Below are 12,655 nucleotides of genomic sequence, written 5' to 3'. Positions count from 1 at the left end.
TACTCTGCAAGAAGGGAATAATTACTGCAGTAATTTTGTATTTTATTTGTCCGCCATGAAATACTCTTATACCATCTTAATAATATGTTGCAATTACAGAGAACAGTAAGTATTCAAAAGGCAAATTTCATATTGCAGAAGTGCTTAATGAAGAAAGAAAAAAAACTCCTCTTGATACTGGGTTAGAAATAGTATCCTGTGCTAATCTGCAGAAAGGCCAGAAATGAAGATGGTTTAAATCAGAGCTCATGACTAATACATTAAATCCAAATTTTCTTTAATTCCACCTACATTTTATTAAATTGAGCATTTTTTACCCCAAATAAATTATTCTGTATTGGTTTTGAAAAATATGGAATCAGAAGGCCATTAATTAGTGTTATGGTTCCATTTAAAGCATGGCGTGTGCTGCTAGCTAATCATAAAATAGGATATTTAGCTAAATATTTAATTTAATACTATTGTGTCTGTGAAATGGTTTAATACCAGGTTCCTGGGATGTTATTTTTGATCTGTTAATCATCAGTGCTGAATATGGAGGCACCCACTGTTCACTTGGAAAAATGTTTCTGCTCAAGGTGTCATGTTTCTTTCCTTGTTTTAAAATAGAAAGTTCAGATCTCTTTATTGGAGGGTCAGCATTCCTTGTTTTAATTGCATTCATTGTTCAGCGATTTGAACATAAGAGGAACATAAATCTCAAACAATTTTTGAAATGTTTACTGCTTGTTTTCTATTGTGTTTGTCCACTACAGACTGTGCAGAGTTGTGTATTTCCTCCAGTTCTAGTCCATGAAATCTGCAATCTTTCTGTTTTGAGTTATTTGCTGTTAATTACTTCTGCTGTCAATAGCCTTTAATGTCCACAACATGTTATTAATGTGTGTTATCATTCTAACCTAATAGCCTGTTTATTTAATCTTGAATATTTCTGGGGCAAATATACCTGGGCTTTAAGAATAAATAAATTTATTCTAGTTGCCTTCATGTGTATCCTCCATTAGCTCAGTGCAGGTTATCTTGTATATCTTCCTGGGAGGGGACAGAGTTTCATTAAGTGTCCATTCCCCCTGACTATTTTTAAAGGTGGGGAAGTGGATGGGGTGTATGTGAAGAAGGGACTTTGTTGCTTGGATCATTTTAAAAACAGTCGCTTATTTACCTTTTCCTTTCCACATGGATGGGGGTGATAGACAACGGCTGAAGCTCTAGTATTTCTGCGTGGTCATGCACAAGTTCTGCAATATAATACATAAATGTATAACAACTTGGGCTTGCTTGAGACAGTAGGTTGCACTGAATAAGGGAATCAAGCACAAAGACACATTCTCACACAGAGGTCAGAAGTTGATTGAGGGCCGTGCAATCCCCCTCCCCTCCCATATCTTTCTTGTTTCTGGCAGCCCTAGTTTCTAGTCTAGTGCAAAGTAATAAGTACTAAACGTGGGGGGAATTAGATGGGGGATTGCCACGTCCGCTCCTGCTGGGTTTTAGTCCGCGCCGGGTTTTGCACCTTGTCCCCGGGTCTGCCTCACGGCCTGGAGGAGCTGCTGCTGTGTTTACTGAGCGCTCTTGTCCTGATATCACTCCGCTGGCATGGAGGAGGAGGAGGAGAGCACTTGATCATTGTGATGGTGGCAGTAGGAGCAGCAGCAAGCAAAGCAAAGCAAAGCATTAGGCTGTATCAGCTCGGCGACTGCAAAGACTTCAGCGATCCACTTTTTCAGATCGCCCGGATTGTTCATGTGTTTACTTCCCCCACCCTGAGGATTTGCTATTTAGGTTCCTCTTGAAATGCAACTGAGCAGCCAAAGTACTCAGAACACGGTGCGGCATAAACACCAAAACTTTTTTTCTGGAAGGAAAATACAATAAGAAAGCAGCTTTGCTTGTCTTTTGATGCTGTGCAGTGTGAGTGCGTGTGGTGTGTGTGACCAGCGTATGCCTTTGCTGGATGTGTGTATGTGTTTGTGTGTGCATGCATGTGGAAGGGTGCGTGTGTTTCTCTCTATATTTATACATGGGGAGAAAAGTCTTTGGCAAAATCTCCGGAAAACTCCTGGAATTTATTTTGAAATAATGGATTATAAAAAAGAAAAGGGAGGGCAGGAACTGATCTGAGCTCTCTTGGAGTTTGCAACCCGAATTGCTGCTGCTCACTTTGTTGTGATTCTTTTTACGGTTGTGTATCTGGTGATGATAACCCTTTAGCACTTTTGTCTTTTGCTCTTTTATATAAATACTGGAGATTTTCGTAGAGGATCGGCTGGGGGAAGAGAAAAACATTCACCTGGGATCGCTCTTTCCCTTCTACTTGTTGGTGTTTCCCCCCATGGTTCACTAAAAAGTATCACCTCAGGACCCCAGAGGAGGCTGCGTGTGTGTGTGTGAAAGGGAAGATAAAAAGTTCTTCCAAAATAGTGTGCCCGGGGAAGAGGATGGGGGATTTTGCAGCCCCCGCTGCCGCCGCGAATGGCAGCAGTATTTGCATCAACAATAACCTGAACAGCGGCCTCAGCGGGGCTGGTGGTGCCGGTATCGGGGTTAATAACACTCCCCACGGTCCTCCTGCTGCTGCTCCCAGCAACAATAATACTAATAGCGGCGGCGGCATTCCCAAGCACAGCACTGTGGTGGAGAGGCTAAGGCAGCGCATCGAGGGCTGCAGGAGGCACCATATCAACTGCGAGAGCAGGTACCAGCAAGCCCAGGCGGAGCAGCTGGAGCTGGAACGCAGAGACACGGTGAGCCTCTACCAGAGGACCCTGGAGCAAAGGGCCAAGAAATCGGGCACCGGCGGCGGCGGGAGTAGCAAACAGCAGCATCAGAGCAAACAGCAGCAAGATGCCGAGTCTGCCACGGCCGAGCAGAGGAACCACACTCTGATCATGGTAAGGGACGGGGATGGGGCTGTCGCTGTCCGCTTGGAGTTATTGACTGAACGGGAGCTATGACTTTGGGGGGCGGCGGGGGCTTGGCTAAAGCAAAGAGGGGAGAGTAAACTTTACTCCTATTCAGTGGGGTACAGGACACGCGTTCTTCGCAGATTGCAAGTCGGAGAAATATACGGTCTGGTAAGAGCTTGCCGAGACTCTTGAGACTGTAAAAATAAGTGTGTGTGTGTGTGTGTGTGTGTGGAACTTTCCCATGATAGCTGACACCATGATTCGCTTTCAGAAGAAAAATATTTCTAAAATACTGCTCCACCCCCACCCCCCAAAACCCACCCAGGTTATTAGATCCACTACGGGAAGGGGAAATCGACATAGCTGTTCCCTGCAGGAAGAATTAGCTCGGGAAAGAGTATGGAGCAGCCCTGGGGTTTTACAGTCTTAAGAGTTTTGTCAGTCAGCTTTGAAATGGGAGCGGAAAAGTGTGTGTGTATGTACATGCTGGCTGCCTGGTTAAACCCAGCAGAAGGGGAAGGGACGAGAGGGCTTTCCCAGGCTGGAGTGACAGCAGGAAGAAAAGTTGGCAGGTTTCTCGCCCCAGCTGCCAGCCAGGGTGCAGGAGCCCAGGTCCCTTCAGCAGCAGCCGCCACTCAGCTGAATATCTTGCTAAAGTTTCCTTGCGTTTAAGAGGCTTAGTGCACAGCGAAGGGGGCGGGCGCTGAGCTGCCAGGAGTGTAACTACAAGCAGGAAGTGGAGTTTCCCACTCCCAGCCTGCCCTGGTGAGGAGGGATAACAGGGGTGCCGGGGAGCCTGGGCTCGGGCTGGGGGAGAGCAGGGGGTTGCTACGCGGCCCCCCCGCCGGCGGGGGACAATCAGCACTTTTAATGAGCAGCTGAGCGTGACTCCGCTCGGCCGGGGCCGGTGCGGGGAGACGCGCCCGCCTCAGAGCGTGGGTAGCGGGCGCTGCTCCTCGCATGGCGCTGGCCGCCTGTCGCCTCTCTGCGGAGCTGCAGGGAGCCCGGCGGAGGGAGCCGCGCTCACGCTGTGCGGTGTACAAGCCGCGCACGTCCCGCCCCTGCCCTGGGAGGCTCCGGCGGGCGGGCGGCGCAGCGAGGAGCCGCCGCTGCCCTCCCTGCGGGCGGCTGTGGCAGTGACAAAGCGGGGGCAGGGCGGGGCCGCCGCGCTCCCCGGCGCCCCACACGTGAAGCGGGACCATTTGTTTATCTTGAACTGTACCCAGCCCTGCCCCCCCCCGCCCGGGCCCCCCCGCCGGCCGCCCCGTCCCGCCTCCCTCCCTCCCCGCGACCGAGCCGCTTGGTCCGCCCCGCGACCCGCTGGATCAGCAGCCGGAAAACTAGGAGGTGGAGGAATTAACCCTCCCCCCGTCCGGCCTGACCAAAGAGCCCCCCCCCCGCCCGCAGCCCCGCGCCGTGTGTCCGAGGGAAGCGCTCCCCAGGCAGCCCCGCGGGCCTGGCTCGTGTGCCGGGGGTGAGCCTGGGAAACAGACACACGCATCCCCTGTCTCCCCACGGCAGCATCGGTCGGTCCCGTCCTCCCCCCCCACCCCCACCTGGGGGAGCACGTACAGGGGCCAGCCGGGAAGATCCAGAGGGAGAGGCTCTTGCTTTGCAAACAGGAAGCTGAAAAGCCTCACGGACCCAGTGTAGCTTTCCTGATACCACCAGCAATACACAACCACGTCTCTGTGAACCCTTCCTCCGGGTCTCCTCCTCGCTACAGCATTCAGGCTCTTAAACACTCAGCTAATTCGATTTCCCCTCTGCTCAGCTGTGGAGTTTATGTTGTTTATAGTAAAAGAGTCTCCCTAGATCCTGGGGTTTGGTTTGTCTTTTGCAAAACATACTCTCCATGTTGCTGGTCTACAGGCCCTGGAAGGGGTTTTAACCTCAGAGGGTAGGAGTCATTCTGGGGGTTCCTGACTCCAGAAAACTATAATGTAGTTGGTTGGTTGTGCAGACGTGATCAAAATTAGTGTCTGACTTCTCTTGACTGGGTTCTTAGGCACCTAGGTTGTAGCGACTCCCTTCCCAAAACCAAACGAAAGCACCAAACACTTGGGTTTTCATTTATGCTTAGTATCAGAGGGGTAGCCGTGTTAGTCTGGATCTGTAAAAGCAATAAAGAATCCTGTGGCACCTTATAGACTAACAGACGTTCTGCAGCATGAGCTTTCGTGGGTGAATACCCACTTCTTCAGATGCAATTTATGCTTAATTGGTTTTGTATGGAATATATAGGACAGAAATAAAAATGGGTGTTTTGATCATTGTGAAAGTCATGACACAAAGTGACAAAAGCCAAGCAACTCTGTTGCAGCCCACACTCATAACAACTTGCTTCATGTTGAAAAACTTAAAAAGAAACAGTAGTTTAATGTAGTAATGGAGTTAGCCATTAAATCCATTGTTAAGGTAAAGTTGTGTTTTTCTGTTAAAGCATATAATTTAAATGTTTTTTTTGTGTGCAATAGCCTTCAAATTTATCTTTTTAAAATAAAATGAACATATTTGCTAAAAATAGACCTAGTCTCATCAAGTTAAACATTTGTAAAGAATTGTTATGGCAAAGAGTAGGGACAAATTCTGCTTTGTTTCACTCACAGAATATTACTGGTGGGTTTTGCCCAAAGACTGAAAATACTCTGTGGTCTGTAGTATGTGTAATATGCACATTAAAGAGTTAGATTTTCTGTCTGATAAATTGTTCCTTTCAAAGCTATTTTTCAAACTTTAAAATCTTTCTTTAGAGATGTGTGTGTGTGTGTGTGTTGTGCAGAAAGTAGTTAATACTATCAAATAATCACTTGCCAAGTTTGTTTCATATATCTTGTCATATTTTTAGTTACAAAAACTACACAAAGTTGTTTAGAGTTTGTTTTTGGCATGTGAAAATAGGTAAACAGATTTTTTTTCTTGAAATGTGTTAAATTCCAAATGAGAGTAAGGGAGTAAGTTTTAAATCTTTTTAAAATAGGAGTTTACAGCAGAAACACTGACATAATCTGGCGTCTCACCTAATATTTTACAGTGTAGCACTGTCTTTACACAGAACCATTATTCAGTTCAGCCCTCAGATTAGGCTGCAGATTTTGAAAGTGATGCAGTCATTAGAGAAATGAATAACTAGGATCAAATAATAAACAAATGCAAGAGGGAACATTACTTCTGTCTTGTTGCTATTATTGTTTTTTTGTTCTGCTGGTCACTTAAAAAAATCTCTCTCTTATCAAGTGAAGGAGACAGTCTAAGGAGAACTAGTATTTTCAGTGTGTTTCCCTCCCCTTCTTTCTTTTCAAGTTCACAGACATTGGGGGAAGGAAGAAAGGGAGATTGTGTTGGTTTAAGGCTGTTGGGAGGTAGCTTGGAACCCATCAAACCCTCCCACCAGGTGGTGCTGACACATACTACTGATCTGCCCTTCAGCTAGCTTGGCAGCAGTTGTCAAGGTTTTAAAAGGATTGTTGCCTTTTAAAGACATGCACCCTGATTTTATTCTTCTGAGGAGAATAAGAATCATCAAACATTTAAGATGCTTCTCATCCCCAGCTCCACAATTTACACCAAAACATCGTATTCCTAAACTCAAGGGAGTAATTATGCAATTTCCACTGTTCAGAGATTTTGTGTCCACTGAAAAGCAGCTATCACTGAGTGGCTATTTTAAAATAGTATCAAGGAACAGAGAAGTATAGAAGTGACCATACTGGATTAGATCAGTGGTCTAAACTCGATTAGTATCCTGTCAGCAATAGCGGCCAGTCCCTGATGCTTTTGAGGAGGTGCACAAAAGGGGTCAGGAATAAACCTGTTCCAGGGCAAATCTCTTACCCCCAAATACTATAGCTAGAAGTTATCTTACACCCTGAAACATGAGGAGTAGAAAATAGTTATGTTAACTGGGAGGGAGCAGAGGTATACAGTTTTCACTTGATGAATTTTGGCTACAAAGTCTCGTAAATTTTATTGACAACTTGTTTTTTAAATGTACTTAATTTGGGTAGAACAGTATATAGATGTGAAATTCAAGCAGCGTATACAGGCATTAAATAGATAATGAAAAATCTGGACCCCCACAAAATTTTAAATTTGTAAATGGATGAAAGTACTTTTTCTTTTTCCCATTTCAACCTGGCTAAGGCCTCTGAGCTGGATTATTTGAATGCTGTACTAGTTAGCTTTTCAAAGACAAGGCGGGGGGAAATTGCAATCCATCCAAAACTCTGCTGCTCATCTTCAGACTGGTTCCAGGAAACATCAACACATTATTCCAGTTCTTTGGTTCTTTGTGAGCTAATCTGCCTTCCCATTTCCCACTGGAGTGACTGCAAGAGTCTTCTGGCTCTTCATCCATGTTATTTAGTGACCTTTGTTCAGTGTTACAAACCATCTTGAAATCTCTACCAAGTTAAACCACCTCTATATCTGATCCCATTGTACTGCTGTTCTTGCACTATAGGTTTATAATTTGTTGTCCATTGAAATGCCACTCCCATAATTATCACATTGACTTTCTTGTAGTCGTTTATTAGAATCTTAACTTTACAGTGGAGCTTAAGTGTGTTGAGATTTACTTTGTCCTAGTTTTAAAGTCCTTCAAGACCTTTTTAATATAAGCTGTATATATCTAACTTTATTGATTCATTATTATTATATTGACAAGTTCCTATCCCAAAGACTGACATCTAAGAATCAAAAAAGATTTGGAGTTAGAATTAAACATAACACAAAACGTTATTCAGATCATAGAAGTTAGTGACAGAAGTCAAATGACCCATTATATCATTTTTTTATTTCCCTGCCAAGACAGATTATGCCAGTCCAGAGTTAGTTTAGAGCTAGTGAAAACATGACTTATAAATACAATATCTTCCAATACTGTTTTTCACATTCCCTCAGACAGTGCATTGCTAACAGATGTTAAAAATCTTGTCACTCTTCCACCTGGGGTACGGGAGATGAGCAGGCTCACTGTTTCAGCTGACATAGCATAGGAGCAAAATGGTAGGCACAAAAACAAAAGAAGCAGGTTAGTTGTTGAAGGGGGTCTCTGCCTATTTTGGAAATATTCCATCACTAAAGAGGAGAATTTTTCCGAGAGGACTTTTCCCCTTGTTGAATTGGTATTTGAAAATCAGGACTTCCTTGTTTATCTTTGTGATATTTCTGTAGATATCAGTGTTAGTAGAGTGGATAACTGTTAAACATTGCAAATGATTGCTTTCAATATTTGTAGGCAAGTTTGTTTTTTAAACATATATTTGTTATATTAAACATTTGTGTGTGGGCATGTACACACATCCCTCCTCTTTGAATCTTGATTTTTTCCTCCCTCATGTTGTAATAAAATTTATTAAACTTGCTTCAGGGTACCAGCTATATGCAATTTACACTACAGGAATTGTACATTTCTCTACCATCACACAGATGAAAATGAAGAGCAGACATTTTCCACAGAAAGTCAAATGCTGCAGCCTTTTTTCAGGCCTTACTCAGTGATGACTAACTAGGAACTTTAAGATTAAGTCAATGCTAGACATAATGAGCCATATTTGCTCTCACTTGTGCTGGGGTAATTCAGAAGTAAGGTCTGGTATACACTAAAACGTCAGGTCAACCCAGGTATGTCGATCAGGGTTGTGCAAAATCCACATAGTTAAGCCAACCTAACCTCCAGTGCAGACTGCTTGGTCAATGGTAGAATTCTTCCATCAACCTAGCCACTGCCTCTTGGGGAGATGAATTAACTACAGTACTAGGGGAACCCCTCCATCGGCATAGGTAGTGTCTACACTGAAGCACTATAGTGGTGCAGCTGCAGCTGTGCCATTGTAGTGTTTCAAGTGTGTACAAGCCCTAACTCTACTGAATTCAGTGAAATTACACTCATAAAACTGGTATGAGACCAGAATTAAGCTCAGGGTTAGCAGTGCTCCTTCATTTAATTTGCAACAGGGAAAGAATGATTGTACTATTGAAGTAGAACTCATTTTGCTGTTTCTCAAAGGGTGGATTTTAATTTCTTTCTCTAGCGGCTCCTCTGTCAGAACCAGGGTTATCCCACCCTCTCCCAGTTTTTCTTCTCCATCTCATACCTTCTTACACTTGACGCCCCTGTGTGATCATCACCGTTTGGGGCAGGAGGACTGGACAGAATCTTCTTTTGCAGCTAGTCAGCACAACAGGTTTTCACATAACAGCTAGACAGGATGGCTGTTTGGAGTGATGCTGGGCAGTGGCTCAAGTCTCCTAGTCGCTTGTGACCTGTCCACACTATGATAGAAGAGGTGTTTTTAAAATGTATTAGCTAACATGTTTTAACTCACATGTTTATAAATCCTAGTGTAGACAAGGCAAGTTGTATTTTAACGTGTTAGCTGGTCGTGATGAACCCTAGGCTTCAACTTGATCAGCTAGCGCATGTTAAAAGTATTGTATGCATGAGAGTTTTAGGCTTTGTCTAGATTAAGAAGAGTGTCTGAGCTCGTGCTGAGGCCACGATTGAACATACTAAAATTGAGCTAAAGGTGTTATTTTTTATCTGTGCTTGGAAAATTGGTCAAATGTAGGTTGCACTTAGCTACCTTGTGTTATGCTAAGCCTGATCTAAATTTAAGCTTTACCTTAGTACAGACAAGGCCCCAGAACACATTAGTTACAACGTGCCAGCTGGCAACACACCTTTTGTCCTAGTCAAGTAAAACCCTACATTTTACTATGTTTCAGTTTACAGAGTGTGCACATGCCTTTCCATTTTTTTACATAGACACTGGGATTATAGGAGGCTCTTTAAAAGTCATTGAAGATTTCATAGTTTACTTCTTTGACAGTTCATTAGATATCAGCTGCTGAAATCTTGTCCCAGCTGACATGATCTAGGCCCATTTTTGGTGAACCACCACAAATACTATAAGGGCCAGTACACTTCTCTAAAAATTGGTCCTGAAAGAAAAAATGGATCCTTGTGGCTCTGTCACTAACTCCCTGTGTCACATTGGGCCAGTCACATACGCTTGGTGAATAGTGAGGCTCCCTGGGCCATTATTTTGGTTAAGGATTAATGATTATTTTCATTTCATTTTCTGTTTGGTTGTGTGTCTGTGTATGTACAGTTCTTTAAAGATGATGATGGCACTTGTGTTGTTTTTTATACCTGGGGTTTGTTTCAGCGTTCGGGTATGTTTCCATTAGAATATTCTTTTTAGTTAAAGCACTCAGAGATATTCTAAACATCTAAATAACTAAAAATGTATCATTGAACACTTACTATGGCTCTCATTTTCTTTTGAAAGTGACATAAAAGTCTGTAGGATACTAACTATTTTTCACCATGAATACATGTATTTCTAAACTTAACTTAGTGTTGATTGCATCCTTCTTGATGGATGCTATTTGTGAAACTAGCAAGAGACGGTAGAGTCTCACCTGTTTTAATAACTGCTTAACAATGAAAGAACTAATAACACAAAATGTTTAATATTTTAATATTAGATATACCAGTTTTTCATTCGAGTTTGCTAATGTTAAACTATTTTGGGAAGTGGTTTATGATTGTTCGCTCAGGGTCCTTAGACTGCTCATGTCAGAGATGACATCACATTAGCCACCAACATCAGTAGCCTCAGAACTGCCAAACGTAATTGAAAGCTTAAAAATATCAGACATTTTATTAATAGTGACAAGTGCTTTTTACATTCTGAACTTTTAAACTCTTGGGCTGAACAAACTCGATATAGTTTCCCTTTAAGATTGCCCCCTTTTATAGTCACTTTACTGCATCACATAAAATGTATATTGACATGGGCATAGGAGTGTCTCAGCAGGTTTAATTGACATGGTGATAAAAATGGGTCCAACTATGAGAACCTTCTGTCTACAATTTGGTTCCCCTTAGCATTTACACTGGTGGTAGCAGACCTGGCCTTTGTTGTCTGCCTTTAGTATTTTCCATACAACCCCAGAATGCACAGAGTAAAAGGGAAGTTTTAGCATATGACTTTAAAAATAACTGGACTTGTTTTTTTGAACATATGGAACGTGCAGAATGTCATACTTTTCCCATAAAATGTAATTTTTCAATGTTTTCCTTAAGGGTAGGAGGGTATTCCCCATCCCCATGTTGCGATGCTCAGCATTGCGGTACCTAACTTACCACAGGAACAGCTCTGAGTTAGGTGCCTAGACAACGAATGGAGAGGATAGGTGCCTGGGAACGGGATCCACAAACCCAGCAAAGCAGGCAGGAAGCTGCCTAAACTAGCCAATGGGAGATGCTAAGCCTTGCCCTCTCATGGAGATAGGCACCTAAGTCTGGGCTGCAGGGAGGTGCCTGTCTGTGCTAGTGATGCATGAACTGGGGGAAGATCGGCACCCAGCTGCCTAAGTTGCGTATATGGTCTGAAATTAAATGGGGAGGTGGACAGGGGACCTCCCTTATAGCCTGTAGCCTAGTGGATAGGGTATTTCACTCAGGATGTGGGAGACCCCCGGTTCAAGTTCCCCCGTTCCAGAAGGAGACAAGGGATTTGTCCCCTCTGAGGCAAGTGCCCAAACCACTAGGCTAGAGAGTAATTCTAACTTGTTCATTGTCCCAATTAATATTTCATTATTCAATTAAAGTGAAACAACTAATAGAAGAGATGGGGGAAGATTCACATCAGCATATTCAATATTTTAGTAGTTAGGGCATTCATCTGGGAGGTGGCTGATGCCTGTTCAAATCCCTTCACCCTCTCAGGAAGAGGGGGCTTTACCTGGGACTCTCCCAAGGGTTGCCAACCCTCCAGGATTGGAGTCTCCTGGAATCGGCATTGATCTCCTGGTGACTACTGAAAGCAATCCGGGAAATTTTATAGGATAGTTTAAGAAAACAACATTACATCATGTTGAGGAGGGGGAAATCTCCCAGAATAGTTTCAGTCAGAGTTGGCAACCCTGTATCTCCCGCATCCTGGGTAAGTACCCTTTAGGCTAAAGGTTATAAGGGAGTGCCTCCTTGTCCCCTGAACTTGTCTGAGGGGCCCCATCTAGTAGATTGCCTCTGAGCACACTTATATGACTAGCAGCATAGGTGTCTTGAATGCCTGTCTTCCCCAGTTTGGGGTTTAGGTGCGAGATAGGCCTCCGGATACCTATTGTGAGGTAGCAGTGCACATGCTTAGGTGGGAGATAGGCACCCAGATGCCTAGCATGAGGCTGCAGTGCATATGTCCAGAGACAAAAACTTAGGCGCTGAGTGAATTTAGGTGGCAGCTGGCCAGCAGTTCTCTGGATCACAGCATTGCCTAAAAACAGGACTTAGGCCTAAACCTGCATATCTTTCTGGATCGCACCCCATCTGCTTTCATTGCCCTGTATCACAGCCTCCATCTTTTTGGCAGTGGAGGACTGAACTAAATTACTGTCAGAGTCTGTCAATGTTGCTTTAAAATTGGCTGAAGGAGTTGCTGTTAGGGTACGGGAGACTCATTCCTCCTACTTCCAGACTTCAGGCTCCTCTTCTAGTGCTCCAAGCAGCTGCCAGGCTGGAATATTTCAGGGTTTATAAAATGATTATAGCTTCATTTTCCTTCAGGCTTTAGATTAAAACAAACAAACAAAAAAATCCCTTAAACCCTACAATTAAGATTCTGTAGCTTGTCATCTTTTTGTTCTTTTTTTTCTTTTTTTTCCATAGCTTGGGAATATTTCATGCCTGATCATACATCCCTTAAGCAACTGACTTCAGAGTTTTCTTTGAGTAAGAA

At 43.6% G+C, this 12,655-nt stretch overlaps 1 protein-coding gene across 3 annotated transcripts in view; it reads left to right on the top strand.

Moving 5' to 3' along the window:
• The first annotated feature begins 1,707 nt into the window (after window positions 1-1,707).
• MAML3 (mastermind like transcriptional coactivator 3) overlaps window positions 1,708-12,655 on the top strand; it is a 339,298-nt gene continuing 328,350 nt past the window's right edge. For 2 of the 3 annotated variants that reach the window (XM_039542200.1, XM_039542199.1), the window contains exon 1: window positions 1,708-2,891. In XM_039542200.1, the coding sequence (XP_039398134.1) occupies window positions 2,439-2,891 (453 nt within the window). In that variant the 5' untranslated portion in view covers window positions 1,708-2,438. Of the gene's footprint in view, window positions 2,892-3,630; window positions 3,672-12,655 lie in introns of those variants that run through there. The other variant, XM_039542213.1, reaches the window with a different exon arrangement.

This window comes from Mauremys reevesii, linkage group 5 (genome assembly GCF_016161935.1).
Source record: "Mauremys reevesii isolate NIE-2019 linkage group 5, ASM1616193v1, whole genome shotgun sequence".
In the NCBI taxonomy this organism is placed as follows: domain Eukaryota; kingdom Metazoa; phylum Chordata; order Testudines; family Geoemydidae; genus Mauremys; species Mauremys reevesii.
The sequence above is the reverse complement of the archived record's forward strand: the minus strand, read 5'-3'. Positions and strand labels throughout refer to the sequence as shown.